This window comes from Oryctolagus cuniculus, chromosome 15 (genome assembly GCF_051225735.1).
Source record: "Oryctolagus cuniculus isolate XC-2025 breed Fujian yellow rabbit chromosome 15, ASM5122573v1, whole genome shotgun sequence".
Taxonomy (NCBI): Eukaryota; Metazoa; Chordata; class Mammalia; order Lagomorpha; family Leporidae; genus Oryctolagus; species Oryctolagus cuniculus.
The window spans coordinates 8,716,271-8,728,830 of NC_142881.1; the positions used below are offsets into that span (position 1 = coordinate 8,716,271).

At 58.3% G+C, this 12,560-nt stretch overlaps 1 protein-coding gene across 41 annotated transcripts in view; it reads right to left on the reverse strand.

Annotated features, from left to right (window-relative positions):
• The window catches only part of TACC2 (transforming acidic coiled-coil containing protein 2), a 202,534-nt gene that overhangs the window by 28,307 nt on the left and 161,667 nt on the right, over nucleotides 1-12,560 (reverse strand). For 25 of the 41 annotated variants that reach the window (XM_051824267.3, XM_051824261.3, XM_070057109.2 and 22 more), the window contains 2 exons: nucleotides 3,508-4,804; nucleotides 1,527-1,562 (listed from right to left, as the gene is read on the reverse strand). In XM_051824267.3, the coding sequence (XP_051680227.3) occupies nucleotides 1,527-1,562; nucleotides 3,508-4,804 (1,333 nt within the window). The remainder of the gene's footprint in view (nucleotides 1-1,526; nucleotides 1,563-3,507; nucleotides 4,805-12,560) is intronic. The other 16 variants (XM_089313895.1, XM_089313882.1, XM_070057107.2 and 13 more) reach the window with 1 other exon arrangement.

The following is a 12,560-nucleotide window of genomic DNA, read 5'->3' on the forward strand; positions in this document are numbered from 1 at the left end:
AAACAGCCCAAGGACCTGTGCAGACACAGGAAGTTCTGGACCTCGGGGAGATGCACAGAGCCCTGCCCACTCACAGGAACGCTGGGCCTACTACAAGGGACTCTGTCCCAAGGCAGGGCTGGGGGTGGGATGACCTTTCACGCCTCCCTATCACTGGTTGAGGGACAAGATCCACGAGTCTCTTCTCTGGAGCCTCCTGGTCACCTTCATATACATAATGGGGGGGGGGGGTGCGAGGCAAAGGAAACATCGGACCAGGCTCCTGAGGGGCGGGGACGGCGGAGCCCAGGAGGAAGGGACGACTTCAGCATGAATGGCTCCATGAGGTCCACTGCAGGTCAGGAACCACTTCCACGGCCAGGACGGAGGCCCTCTCCACCCTGCAGACCGGCCCTGCCCGGGCTCCCCAGCCCCTCCACGGGCTGGTCCACTCCCAACAAAGCAAGGGCTTTGGTGGGGAGGGTCCCTCACCTGAGACCCCATCACCCTCTCCAGCTCTCCACACTAACTGGATGGGCAGAGCAGGTTGACATTCAAGTTCCTTCCCTGTGTTCTCTCGAATAAAATGCTCCAACAATGGCATTCAGTCATGAAAAGGGGCTGTAAGTGGCTCTTTCCAGCATTTATGGCATCTGCCATAGTGCAATCGCAGCTTGAAGCACATATTTATTCATGCATATGAGGAGGCAACTGTATTTTGTAATTGCTAAATGGCTTGAAAATCCTAAAGAAATCCCTTGGGCAGAAGACAGCCTGAGAGACGCCACTCGGGCCTGGGGCTTCCAGACGCATGGGACCAGGGCAGCTGCCCTCGTAAGGACAAGGAAAAAGCAGGTGTCTTTGGAGCCCTGAGTGCCACCCACAAGATCGCTGCTGGCCAGCAGAGACACAGAGGCGGTCACACGGATGGCAGCTGGGGCATGCTGGCACCCGGCTGGAGGACCAAGGCCCCGGCCCAGGGCAGCCTGGCGATGGCTCTCACAGCCGTGTGCTCCACTTGGGAGCTGACCCCGGACCTCAGGATGCTCCTGCGGGCCTCCGCGTGGCACGGCCCCAACTTTGTGTCTCATGGGCTTGAAGACTGCCTGGGCAGTCACCGCCTGCGCTTAGACAGGGCGGCCGTTTGAACATGAAGCCACCATGCTAGTGAAAGCAATCGCCTGCTTGTCCCATTTAAGTGAAAGAATGGAAGGAGGAGCTAAAAAAAAAAAAAAAAAGAATGTATGCATTTCAGATGAAGACATCCAATATGCACTGGGGAGGGGAAAAGTTTCATTCCCAACAAGCAGGCAGATGTTGGATAATCACGTTTGCACAGCCAAGCAGTCTCATTTATGCTAATCACCATGAAACGGCAAAAGAACCTTGCTGCTGGGAGCCCCGTGCCCCGTCATTCCCAAGCCCGCCACGGAAACGTATCAGTAGCAGCCACGGACAGGACATACAAAAGGCTTGGGAGCAGAAACAAAAGGCAGAGAAAAAAAGCACGTTTGGCATACGAAGCAGATTCTGTTAAATGTACTTACAACAGAGAACACACAGACATCACATCTTCAACCATCCTACGACAAGAAGACAAAGAGAAGAGAGACAGACAGAGGAACTGACAAAAAGGATCCACCTGCAGACAAGCAGTTCCTAATGGGTTAGGAGACGAGAGCCATCGCTGTAGATCCTGCCTGGGAGGCTGGGTCGCAGCCGGCAGTTTGGAAAGGCACTGCTGGGGAACAACTCCTCTCCGGGGTCTCGTGACCCCACAAGGCACGGGTGGCGTCTTCCGAGCCGACAGCCCCCAGCTGCTCCAGAGGTGGCACTGGGGGACGTGGCGTGAACTTCCCCGACCTGTGTTAGCACCGACCCCGGGACAAGCACGCGGCTGGGGACTGACTACAAGCAGGCTATCTCGGGGAAGGAGGGGTGGCCACGAGTGACCTGCTTCACAGACGAGAGGGCACGGCTTGTGGGAGAGATTCTGGATTTTTCCTCTTCCAGACTGAAGTTTCCAGCATGGGTTTTCTGGAGTCTCTAGGAAGAGCCTGGTTGGGTAACTGACCCAGGATAAGGGGATAAGGGGATGTTTTTGGCAGGGAAGGCCTAGCCACCACCGCACAGAGCAGAGGAACCCAAGGCTCATGTCAGACATTCAGTGAGTAGGGGAGCCCACGGTGAGGGTGAACGGGTCACTCACTCTGGTTCATGCCAGGCAGACTCAGAGGGGCCAGCACTGCGGCCCGCTCTCTGCGCTGCCTCCGGGGGATTCGTCTCAGCCTTGCTGAGTTACTGCTGACATGCCTCAGGGCAGCGGCAAAGCTACAAGCAGCCACCACACCACTCCTGGTCCCTGCAGCCACGCGAGCCAGAGCCGAGTCACAGCCTGGGATGAGCTCTGCGGGCACGGACGAGGCAGACACAAGGCCCGAGGGCTCCTGAGCTCCGGGGGACCACGGGGTCGGCCTCCCCCGTTCAGCTCCACATTGCCCTGCTGCACTTACAGGGCCTTCGGACTCCTGCCTAAGAAAAGAGCCTAGAGGGGCCAGCGTTGCGGCACGGCGGGTTAAGCTGATGATGCCCACAACGCCCCCACGCCATATAGGAGCACGGTCCGAGTCTGGGCTGCTCCCCTTCTGATCTGGCTTCCCATTAGTGGCCTGGAAGGCAGTGGAGGACGGCCCAGTGCTTGGACCCCGGTCACCATATGGGAGACCCAGAAGGCGTTCCAGGCTCCTGGCTGCAGTCTAGACCAGCCCCAGATGTTGTAGCTTTGGGGAGTGAACTGGTGGATGGAGACTGATCTCTCACTATCTCTCCATCTCTTTTACTCTGTCTCTCCATCTCTCTTTCTCTCTCTCTCTCTCCATATATATATATATGCACACACACATATATATTGTATTTATCACTGTGCCTTTCAAATAAATAAAATGAATCTTTTTGAAAAAGTGACTAGAGAGAGGGAAGGAGACAGGGTGGGGGCAGGGGACAGGGTTCTTCAGGGCTGGTCAGGGTGCACGCAGGGGCCCGGCTCAGCTCTCCACCAGGGGCTTCCTGGCGCCTACGACATTTGCCTCCTGGACTAAAGTTTGCTTAACAGCCAGAAATAAATGCTATGAATGGTAACCATATTTTAAAGGGCATCTCCTGGCTTTTGGCAAAGGCGAGGCTCTCCGAAAAGAGATTTCCAGGCTGAACAGGGAGGTCAGTGGCCAACAGGGGGTGTTCCCTCCTAGGGGCACTTCCCAGCCTTCCCCGAGTGGAACATCACGGTCTTCGGCTACCAACCTTACTGAGGCAAAAGATCAAGCACGGCTGAGCCCTGAAACAGCGTGTGGACGGGCAAAGGCTGCCGCGGCCCCAGAGGAAAGCACGCATGTTACCCGCCTCGTGGAACGCACGTGAACACGGCATCACACAGCAACCAGGGCCGAGGCTGGGGCAGCCAGAGGCTACGCAGGCCCACGGCCAGGGTCCCCTGCCTCCCACCCTGCCCTCCGCCACCCCTGCACTTACGTCTTGAGGGGCGTCTTCTTCTTCTTGGCGGGCTTGTTGAGCCCATCCCCGTCCATCGCACCGGCTTCGATGGCACTGGCTGGGATCTCAAAGGAGGCTGGGGACTTAGACGGGGAGCTGGGGGTCTTAGAGGACGCCTTAAAGGGGTCCACGGACTCATCACAGGCCTCTGGGTCAAAGGTGTAGGACTGTTGGGGCAGTTTGGGAGACTCCTGCATTTTTGAGGTGGAAGAAAAGGGGTTAAAGTTGGGGTCATCCCACTTGTCAATATCAAAGGTATAGGTACCTTTGGCCATAGGGATGTCACTGGGCTCGGCGGGGGAGCTGGTGGGTGAGGCAGGAGCGTTGTCGAGTTTCTCGGGGGTCTTTTTCATCTTTGGCCTCCGTAGGGGCATCTTGGCGACCGGTTTTTTGCCTGTCTTTTTGCTAGCAGGCGTGCCGTCACCCTGGCTGTCCCAACCACCCTTGTCCTCAGAGTAGTCGAACTCCAGCCTCACCGAGAGCCCTCTGGCGGGGGAGTCCCCTGCGCCCCCACTCTCCGCGGGGGTCACGGCCGCCGCCTCGGGGGCCGTGCTGGCAGGCAAGGCTTTCCTCCCCACGGTGGGTGAGTTCTGCACTCTGCCGCCCGCCGAGGCCGGGGCGCTGGCTCCTTCCGCGCCCTCGCAGTCCGGCGGGCAGGCGGCAGGTTCCGGGGGGCTCTCCTCCGACGAGGCTGATCGGGAACCCTCAGGCTTGGCTGGCTCCGTTTTTGTCTCAGATGCTACATGCTCCTTGGCGAGGACGGGACCCTCGCCGGCAGGCTCCGGCTGCGTCTCTTCCACCGGGGGGGTTTCCGTGGGCTTCTTGGTGGTCTGTTTCTTTTTCAAGGATGGCGGCCTGGGCTTTTTAGTTCGCTTAAGGGTACTGGAAGCACTGCTGGAACCCGTGCCATAGGCATCTGGGGCGAGGGCCGCGGCCTCGGGACCAGCCGCGCAGGAAGCGCCATCGAAGTCACCAGCTTGCAGGCTGAGGGAGCGGGGCAGTGAGGACTTGCAGGCGGGCACGGAGTCCGTGGACTTCCTCCGCGAACCCCCGGGGCACTCCGGGGCCTTGGCGTCTGGGGAGCGAGGCTCCGAGCTCTGAAAGGAGTCGACCAGCTCGATGCTGTCGAAGTCCAAGTTGTACGTCCCGCTGCTGGCTATCGGCTTGTCTTCGTCGAAGACGGCCGAGAAGGAGTGCGAGGGAGGACGGAAAGGGCTGCCTTCCACCGAGTCATGCCGGGGGCCGTCGGCGACGGAAGTCGTCTCAGAGCTGCATCCTGGGGAGATGGACAGAGCTGTCACTGGCAGGCCTATCTCATCCCAAGCCAGACCTCTACCTCGTGGGGCGACAAACCCTGGGCAACTCTGCCCTCTGTCCCCTCCTCTGTGAACTGGCAGCCACGAGGGCTGATGAGGGGACACCTCGGACCACGCATTCAAAACACGTCCACCAAGAGCCCAACCGGGACTGGGGATCTGACAACGAACAAAACAGACACGACCCCTGCCTTCCTGCAGGCCACACCCCTCAGGGTGAAGACGCCAAACAAACAAACAACACAGGCCGTCAGATGAGGGGCCGGTGCTGTGGCACAGCAGGTAAGGCCACCGCCTGCGATGCTGGCATCCCAGATGGGTGCTGGTTTGAGTCCTGGCTGCTCTACTTCCGATCCAGCTCTCTGCTGTGACCTGGGAAGGCAGAAGATGGCCCAAGTCCTTGGGCCCCTGCACCCGCGTGGGAGACCGGGAAGAAGCTCCTGGCTCCTGACCTCAGATCGGCTCAGCTCCGGCCGTTGTGGCCATTTGCGGAGTGAGCCAGCTAATGTCTCTTTGGCTTTGCCTCTCTGTAACTTTGCAGAAGGAAGGAAGGAAGGAAGGAAGGAAGGAAGGAAGGAAGGAAGGGAGGGAGGGAGGGAGGGAGGGGAAGGAGGGGAGGGAGGGGAGGGAGGGGAAGGAGGGGAGGGAGGGGAAGGAGGGAGGAGCTGGCCCCACTGTGACTTGGTGCTGTGTTCCTGCTGTTCCCCCCACCACACACACACACACACACACACACTGGCACAGCAGCCAGATAAATATGGTTAAATTTCAATTTCAGATAAATGGATGTTTTTAGTATAAGACTCTGCGTCCCAGTCACTCATGTTCATCTGAGGTCCAAGTTTCACTGGGCACCCTGCTAACTCTGGCAACCTTGTCCTCGTGCCAACAACCAGCCAGGGCTGGGAATGCCCACCTAGCCCCGAGCTGGCCTCTCACAGGGACGTCTCAGAGCAGCGCGGCCACGCCTGCCCCGTGCACGTGGTGTTTCCTGCAGCGCGGCCACGCCTGCCCAGAGCACTCTGTGCAGGACGCCCATCAAGGATGGGAAATGAGAGCACAGGGAAACTTGAAGCCTCCTGAGCCCAGGAGCTGCTCTTACTTACCCTTGCTTCTCCTGCAGCGGCCACGCTCTCCTGCGGGCTCGATAAATGCCTCCTGGGCGGACAGCCCCTTCCGGAAACGTGGGCGAGTGTCCTGGCATCAAGCCCTCCCCCTCCTAGGTGGCCTAACCGTGGAGCCTGGGTGAAGCCCCTGGCTCTGCTCTCTGCCGTATGACCTCTCCAGCGCCACCAAACACACAGCCCCCTTCTCATCCTAAAAGCAGAGACCCCCTCCCCTTTCTTTCCTGAAACACCCCCACCCCTTCCCCCGGGACCTCGGGCACCCATCCTCCAGCAGCACTGACCTGGTCCCCTGCCCTGTGTTACGGCCCTGGGACACCCAGGGCAGAGGGCAGAGGCCCAGGGGATGCTGGGGAGGACCAGGTGCTTTCAAGTGGCCCTGAGAGGAGGGCAGGCAGGCTCAGGCAGTGCCAATGTTCCCACAGCCAGGCCCAAGTACCCGTCGTCCCCCCCCCGTGAGCTGCCACTCGTGCCCCAGCAGCCTTCGAACGCCACTCATTTCCCCGAACCACGCGACCGTTGGCAGATACGTGGCCGAACCATCTGCTCGGTTTCCCCCAGAAAAGGCTGCTGCCTGCTTGGCACGGCTTCCTGTTCAGAACCGACACCTCCTAATTAAATCAAGGGCCCCACACCGCATCTCTGTCAGGGGCGGGCCTGTTCCCTGCAGGCACCCAGCAGCGTCCCAGCCCCTACCCACCACCAGCTGTGACCAAAACGTCTGCAGACATGGCCCCTGGCTCCCGGCTGAGCTCCTGTCTCCTACTGGGAGGTGACTGGGCCAGGCTGCTCCGTGAAGTCCCCCACAGAGCTGGGAGGGCCCTGCCCGTTAAAGCTGACAGCCACGCACACGGCCTGCAGTTTCCCAGGGCCCCTCCTCCCTCTGGATCTCTGAACACACGTATCATATCTGCATGAGGTATGTGCTAACATTCACTCATTCACAAATAATCCGGGGTGCCTCCCACACATCCACCACAGTGCAGTGTGCTGTGGACACAAGGAAGGCAAGAGCAAGACGATCATGCTGGCTCCAGGTTCCAGGTTCCAGGTTCCGTCTGAGGACAAACTCAGCATCCGTGCTTCATCATGGTAGGGGGGAGGGGGTTCCAGCTGCATGGGTCTCCCTGGGCTGCCACAACCACGGACCACAGCCCAAGCGCCTTACACAACAGAAGCGCCTCTCTCACAGTTCCAAGATCGAAGTGGTGGCAGGTTTGGTCTCTACTGAGGCCTTCTCCCTGTCCTGGGGCCCATGCCTCCCTGGCCCTGCCCTCTGACCCCATTTAACCTGGATGACCTCTTTAAAGGCCCTATTTCCAAATACAATCACATGGGAAGGGGACTGAACTTGAAGGCTGAGTAGGGGCAGACACCACTCTGTCCACAACACCAGTGCTGGCCAATAAAACCCCCATGTTAAGAAAAGGGCAAATGCATTTGGAAACAAGAGGGCATGCCAAGGAAAGGGAGAAAGCTAGTAAGTGACAGCTGATGTACCCAATCCCCTCTAACGCCACACCCCTGAGCCGTGCTGGACGTCCTAGGAATGCACTTGCTGCCAGCTGTAGGGGGCTGCCCTTCCTCTCCCCCTGCCTCAATGAGTTCAGGTTGGGCAGGGGTCCCCTGGGCCCAGGGGGCCAAAAGTGACAACCCTTATACCACTGGGTCAAGGGCAAATGATATCACACCCAGGGGACACAGCTGCACACCTTCTAGGGACACGAACAGCAACCTATGGCAACTCGTATATATCCTGGGGACAGGTCTCTGTTTTAAGCAAGTTAACAAGAGAAACTGAACATGACTTGGTCTTGTCACTGGCAGCTCTGGGCAGCCCACAGCAAGCCCGTGATGCAGTCAGTGTTTCTCAGACTTGCCCAGCCTGGACACCCCTGAGATGCCCATTAAAACCTCAGCCTCTCCGTCCACCTGCCCTTCCCTGGAGAAATGTCAGCAAGACTGGGATGGGGCTCACGACCCCTCATTTAACAGGGGCCGCAGGTGCATCTCCTGGTCAGGGAAGCCCGGAACCTGGCTCCCTGCACTGCTTTCCACCTGGGCCTATGCTCATACCAGAACTTCCAGTGGCCACGTCTACTTGCCCACGGGAATGAGTGGGATTTCAGCACGAGCTGGAATGGCTCTCTGACAGTCTCCCTGCCGTCCCTGAGGCAGGAGGCAAGGGGCTACTGCAGTGACAGACAGCGCAGCCACCCTCCTCAAGTGGCCCAAGCACAGGGCTGCAGGAAGTAGCCCTAAAACTCTGCAGGAGCGGCAGGCGGCCACGCTGCCTCGACTTCCCTGCGGTCCACTGCTGTTCACTCTCTGCTGCCCCAAGACCACTGCCCAGCAGCGCTGTGCCCTGCTGCTCCCTGGGTGTCTGTCCTGCCCTTGCGTCTGCTCTCAAAGCACAGTCAATCCCACAGGCTCGGGAGGAAAAAGTTCTGACTGAGGCCGCTTGGGTCACGACAATTATTAACCACACTGACTCAATCAGTGATGAGAAATTCTCTTCGTGAAAACCAACCGTTTCCACCAGATCCACCTGTCAGCGGCTGACGGATGTGCCCTCGCTAGGGTGCGGACGGCCTGGGTGGGGCAGGAGCGACACAAGCCACAGGCACCCAGGAGTGCCAAGGTGACAGTCCCGGCGAGGGGTGGTGCACAAGGGACTCACATGGCCCTGCGCTGGATCCTGGCTCTGCCTCAAGCCCAGCCAACGTCACTGCTCTGTCTCGCTCTGCCGGCTGCTGCTTCTGTCCTGCATCAGTTTCCCTGCCTGCTGTCCTGCTGGGACCCGATGCCCGCAGGCCCCCGTCCATCCTGCCAGGCCCCCACAGGAGCACCCAGGCTGCTGTCCATTTGCAGACCTGACCGTTCCCTGTGTGGAATGGAGGGGAGACGGACGAGCAGGGGTGACAATCAAACGTGTGCTGGGACCCAGGCCACCCCTCCTGCTTCTCAGCCGGGAAAGGGGCTCATCCCTTTCAGTGCCCTTAAGGCCTCACGGTGACCATGAAATGAGATGCTTTGCAAAAGCGCTTTGTCTGACCACGAGGACACTGCTGGGATTCAGCAGAGGGCAGGGCCAGATAGCTCAGAACCGGATAAAGGGCAGCTGAAATGGCTCTGCCGCTCATCAGCGCGGTGACCTTGGCCCAAGTTCCCCAACCTTGCCGGGCCTCATTGTCACTGTCCCCACTACCACCTCCCAAATGTTACTATTGCTGTATTATCATCATCACGTGTTGTCTGGGACAGGACAGCAGGTTAAGTCATCTGCCTGGGATTAGTAGGGGCCCCCAGCATCCTGGGGTACACTGGCTGTCGGTAGAGAGGGTATAGGGGCCACTGTGGCCATGCAGTGCTGTCAGGACCCTCCAGGACGGTCACTATGGGAAGCACCTGTGAGCCCTGCCAGGGTCTTGGTGTCCCCACTCAGGCCGCCCAGGGCTACCACGGTCAGGTGCAGTCACCACCCTCTCATGTTCCCCCACCTGTCTACACAGCCCCTGATTCCCTGTCAGCCCCCCATCCTGAGATGAAAGGGGCTGTGGACCCCCCTATAGCTCTGGCTCAATGGCTGGGGCTCCTGGGGAACAGAGTCGTACACTCACAGCAGCTGTCAGAGAAGTGGGAAGTCTCAGTTCACAGATGCCATGTGATGCAATCAAAGGTTGGCAGAGGCCGGCGCTGTGGTATAGCAGGTAAAGCCACCACCTGCAGTGCCAGCATCCCATATGGGCACCAGTTCATGTCCCGGCTGCTCCACTTCTGATCCAGCTCTCTGCTATGGCCTGGGAAAGCAGTAGAACACGGTCCAAGTCCTTGGGCCCCTGCACCCACGTGGGAGACCAGGAAGAAGCTCCTGGCTCCTGGATCCTGGCTTCGGATTGGCTCAGCTCTGGCCATTGCGGCCAATTGGGGAGTGAACCAGCAGATGGAAGACCTCTCTCTCTTTGCCTTTCCTTCTCTCCGGGTAACTTTGACTTTCAAACAATAAATAAAAAAAAAAAAAAAAAAGGCTTGGCAGAGCTGGCGCTCAGGGCAAGGGAGCTCCCAAACCCTTCCCTGCGCCCCTTAGGCTCCTTCGGTCAGAAACAGCCTCTGAGAAAGCAGGAGGCGTGGCCTGTGTTTGCCTTTGAGAACGGTTTTGTCTTTGCTTTGTGGGAAAGGAAGTGAGGCACAAGGAGGAAGGCCAGGAACAAAGGACAGACGGGGACCCCCCCCAATCCCGGGCCACCGGGACCCCTCCTGGGCCACGGCAGCCCCTCTGCACCCTCCCTGGTTTCTGGGGAGGGCACACACCGAACCACACATCCTTTCCTACCAGATTCCTATCTAAAGCATCCCACAGTCTTAGGCACGAGCCTATCAGATCCACCAAGACAGCAGCTCGGACCTAGAGATTTCCATGTTTGTCATTCAGCCACTTTCTATTAAAAACTGTGGATGAATTTTTTAAAAATTTACTTGACAGGTAGTTATAGACAGAGAGAGAGAGAGAAAGGTCTTCCTTCTGTTGGTTCATTCCCCAAATGGCTGCCTCGGCCGGCGCTGTGCCGATCCAAAGCCAGGAGCCAGGTCTTCCTGGTCTCCCATGCGGTTGCAGGGGCCCAAGTACCCAGGGCCATCCTCCACTGCCCTCCCAGGCCACAACAGAGAGCTGGACTGGAAGAGGAGCAACTGGGACTAGAACCCGACGCTCATATGGGATGCAGGCGCTGCAGGCGGAGGACTAACCAAGTGAGCCATGGCGCCGGCCCCTGTGGATGAATATTTTTAAAGATTTAATTTATTTATTTGAGAGGCAGAGTTACAGTGAGAGGGAGAGACAGAGAGAAAGGTCTTCCATCTACTGGTTCACTCCCCAAATGGCCACAATGACCAGAGACGGACTAGGGCGGGGCCAATCCGAAGCCAGGAGCCAGGAGCTTCATCCAGTTCTCCCACGTGGGTGCAGGGATCCAAGGACTTAGGCCTCTTCCCAGATCATTAGCAGGGAGCTGGATCAGAGGTAGAGCAGCCAGGACACGAACTGGTGCCATAAGGGATGCTGGCACCACAGGCAGAGGCTTAGCCTACTATGCCACAAAGCCGGCCCCAATTTTTAATAATTTTTATAAATTTATTTAACATGGGAGATCCATTTTTATATGCTTTATGATATGAATGACAGAAGGGGCTGGGCCGCGGGCAGCCTCCCACCTCTCCTTCACTGTAAAATCAAATAAATACCATTCAGTACCCTCTCAGGAGCCAGCGTCTGTGCTGACTCGGCACAATCCAGATCCTGCTGCCGGCCGCTGAGCTGACCCAGAGAAGAGAGGACACAAAACTGCATCTGTCACACACCAGCAAAGGCCCTGCTCTCGGAAAACCCGTCCTAACCCTCGGCCCCAGCACCCACACAGTGAGCGGGGAGGCAGCTGCTGGGGAGCGGAGCCCCGGGGCTGTGCAGCCTTTCTGGAACAATGGTCTGCTTGAACCAGGGCAGATAAAAAGGAAGCCAAGGTCAAATGCCATTCCATTTCCCAGCCACCTGGCCCGCAGCCAAGGCAGGGGTACAAACGGAGGCCTGGCCCTGGCCGGCCGTCCTGCTCCTCCCTCCGCCGTCTGCATCTTCACCTGGCAGCCTTGGCTCAGGCACGAGGACTCCCAGCCTGCAGGGCCCTGCCCCTTCCTGGGTTCCTCTGCAGGCACAGAGAAACCTCTGCTCTCGGGAAGCTGGGCCAGAGGGGGAAAGAGGCGGGCCCCGGAGGGGGCTGCTGGCAAGCACCCAGTGTGTGAGCTGGAGGGAGCCTGCCTTGCAGACTCCTTACGGGGAGGGCGTGACCAGAACAGCCAGAATGGAGGCGCCCTGGCCTAGTGGTTAAGACACCTGCGCCGCACTCCGGGGCACCTGGTTCAGGTCCCAGCTTCCTGCTGATGCCGCCCCGGGAGGCGACGGAGACGTCAGTGACTGGGTTCCCACCACCCACGTGGGAGACCTAGAGCCTGAGTTCTTGGCTCCCAGCTCTGTTCCCGGCCATTGTGGCCATTTAGGGAGTGAACCATGGATGGGATCTCTCGCTCTCATTCTCTCTCCATCCCTCCCTCTCTGCTCCTTGAATGAATAAATGAACAAATAAATAAATAAGCAACTTAAAAGATAAAATATGGGACCTGGAGCTGTCCTGTCTGAGGACAATACCAGCTGGCCCCTGACCAGCCTGTGTGGCCACCACTGGCAGGCCCTGCCTTCTTCCAGGCCTGGTATTAAATTTTCGCAGGACGGGTGGCCCCACTCCCAGGAACCCCAGTCTTGTGAGTGGGGTGGAGGTGGGCGTGAGGTCCGTTCCCTCCCCCGTAATAACCACATCTAAAATGAACATCAAGGTCTGTGCAGAGCGCAGAATAAGATGTGAGGCAGCCCAGGGGTACTGGGGAGTGAACAAACCACCAGGGGCTCCTCCTCCTCACCTGCCTACAGACTGTGCCTAATCTGAAGTGCTCCACAATCCAGAACTTCCTTTCTTTCTTTTTTTTTTTTTTTTGACAGAGTTAGACAGTGAGAGAGAGAGACAGAGAGAAAGGTCTTCCTTCCATT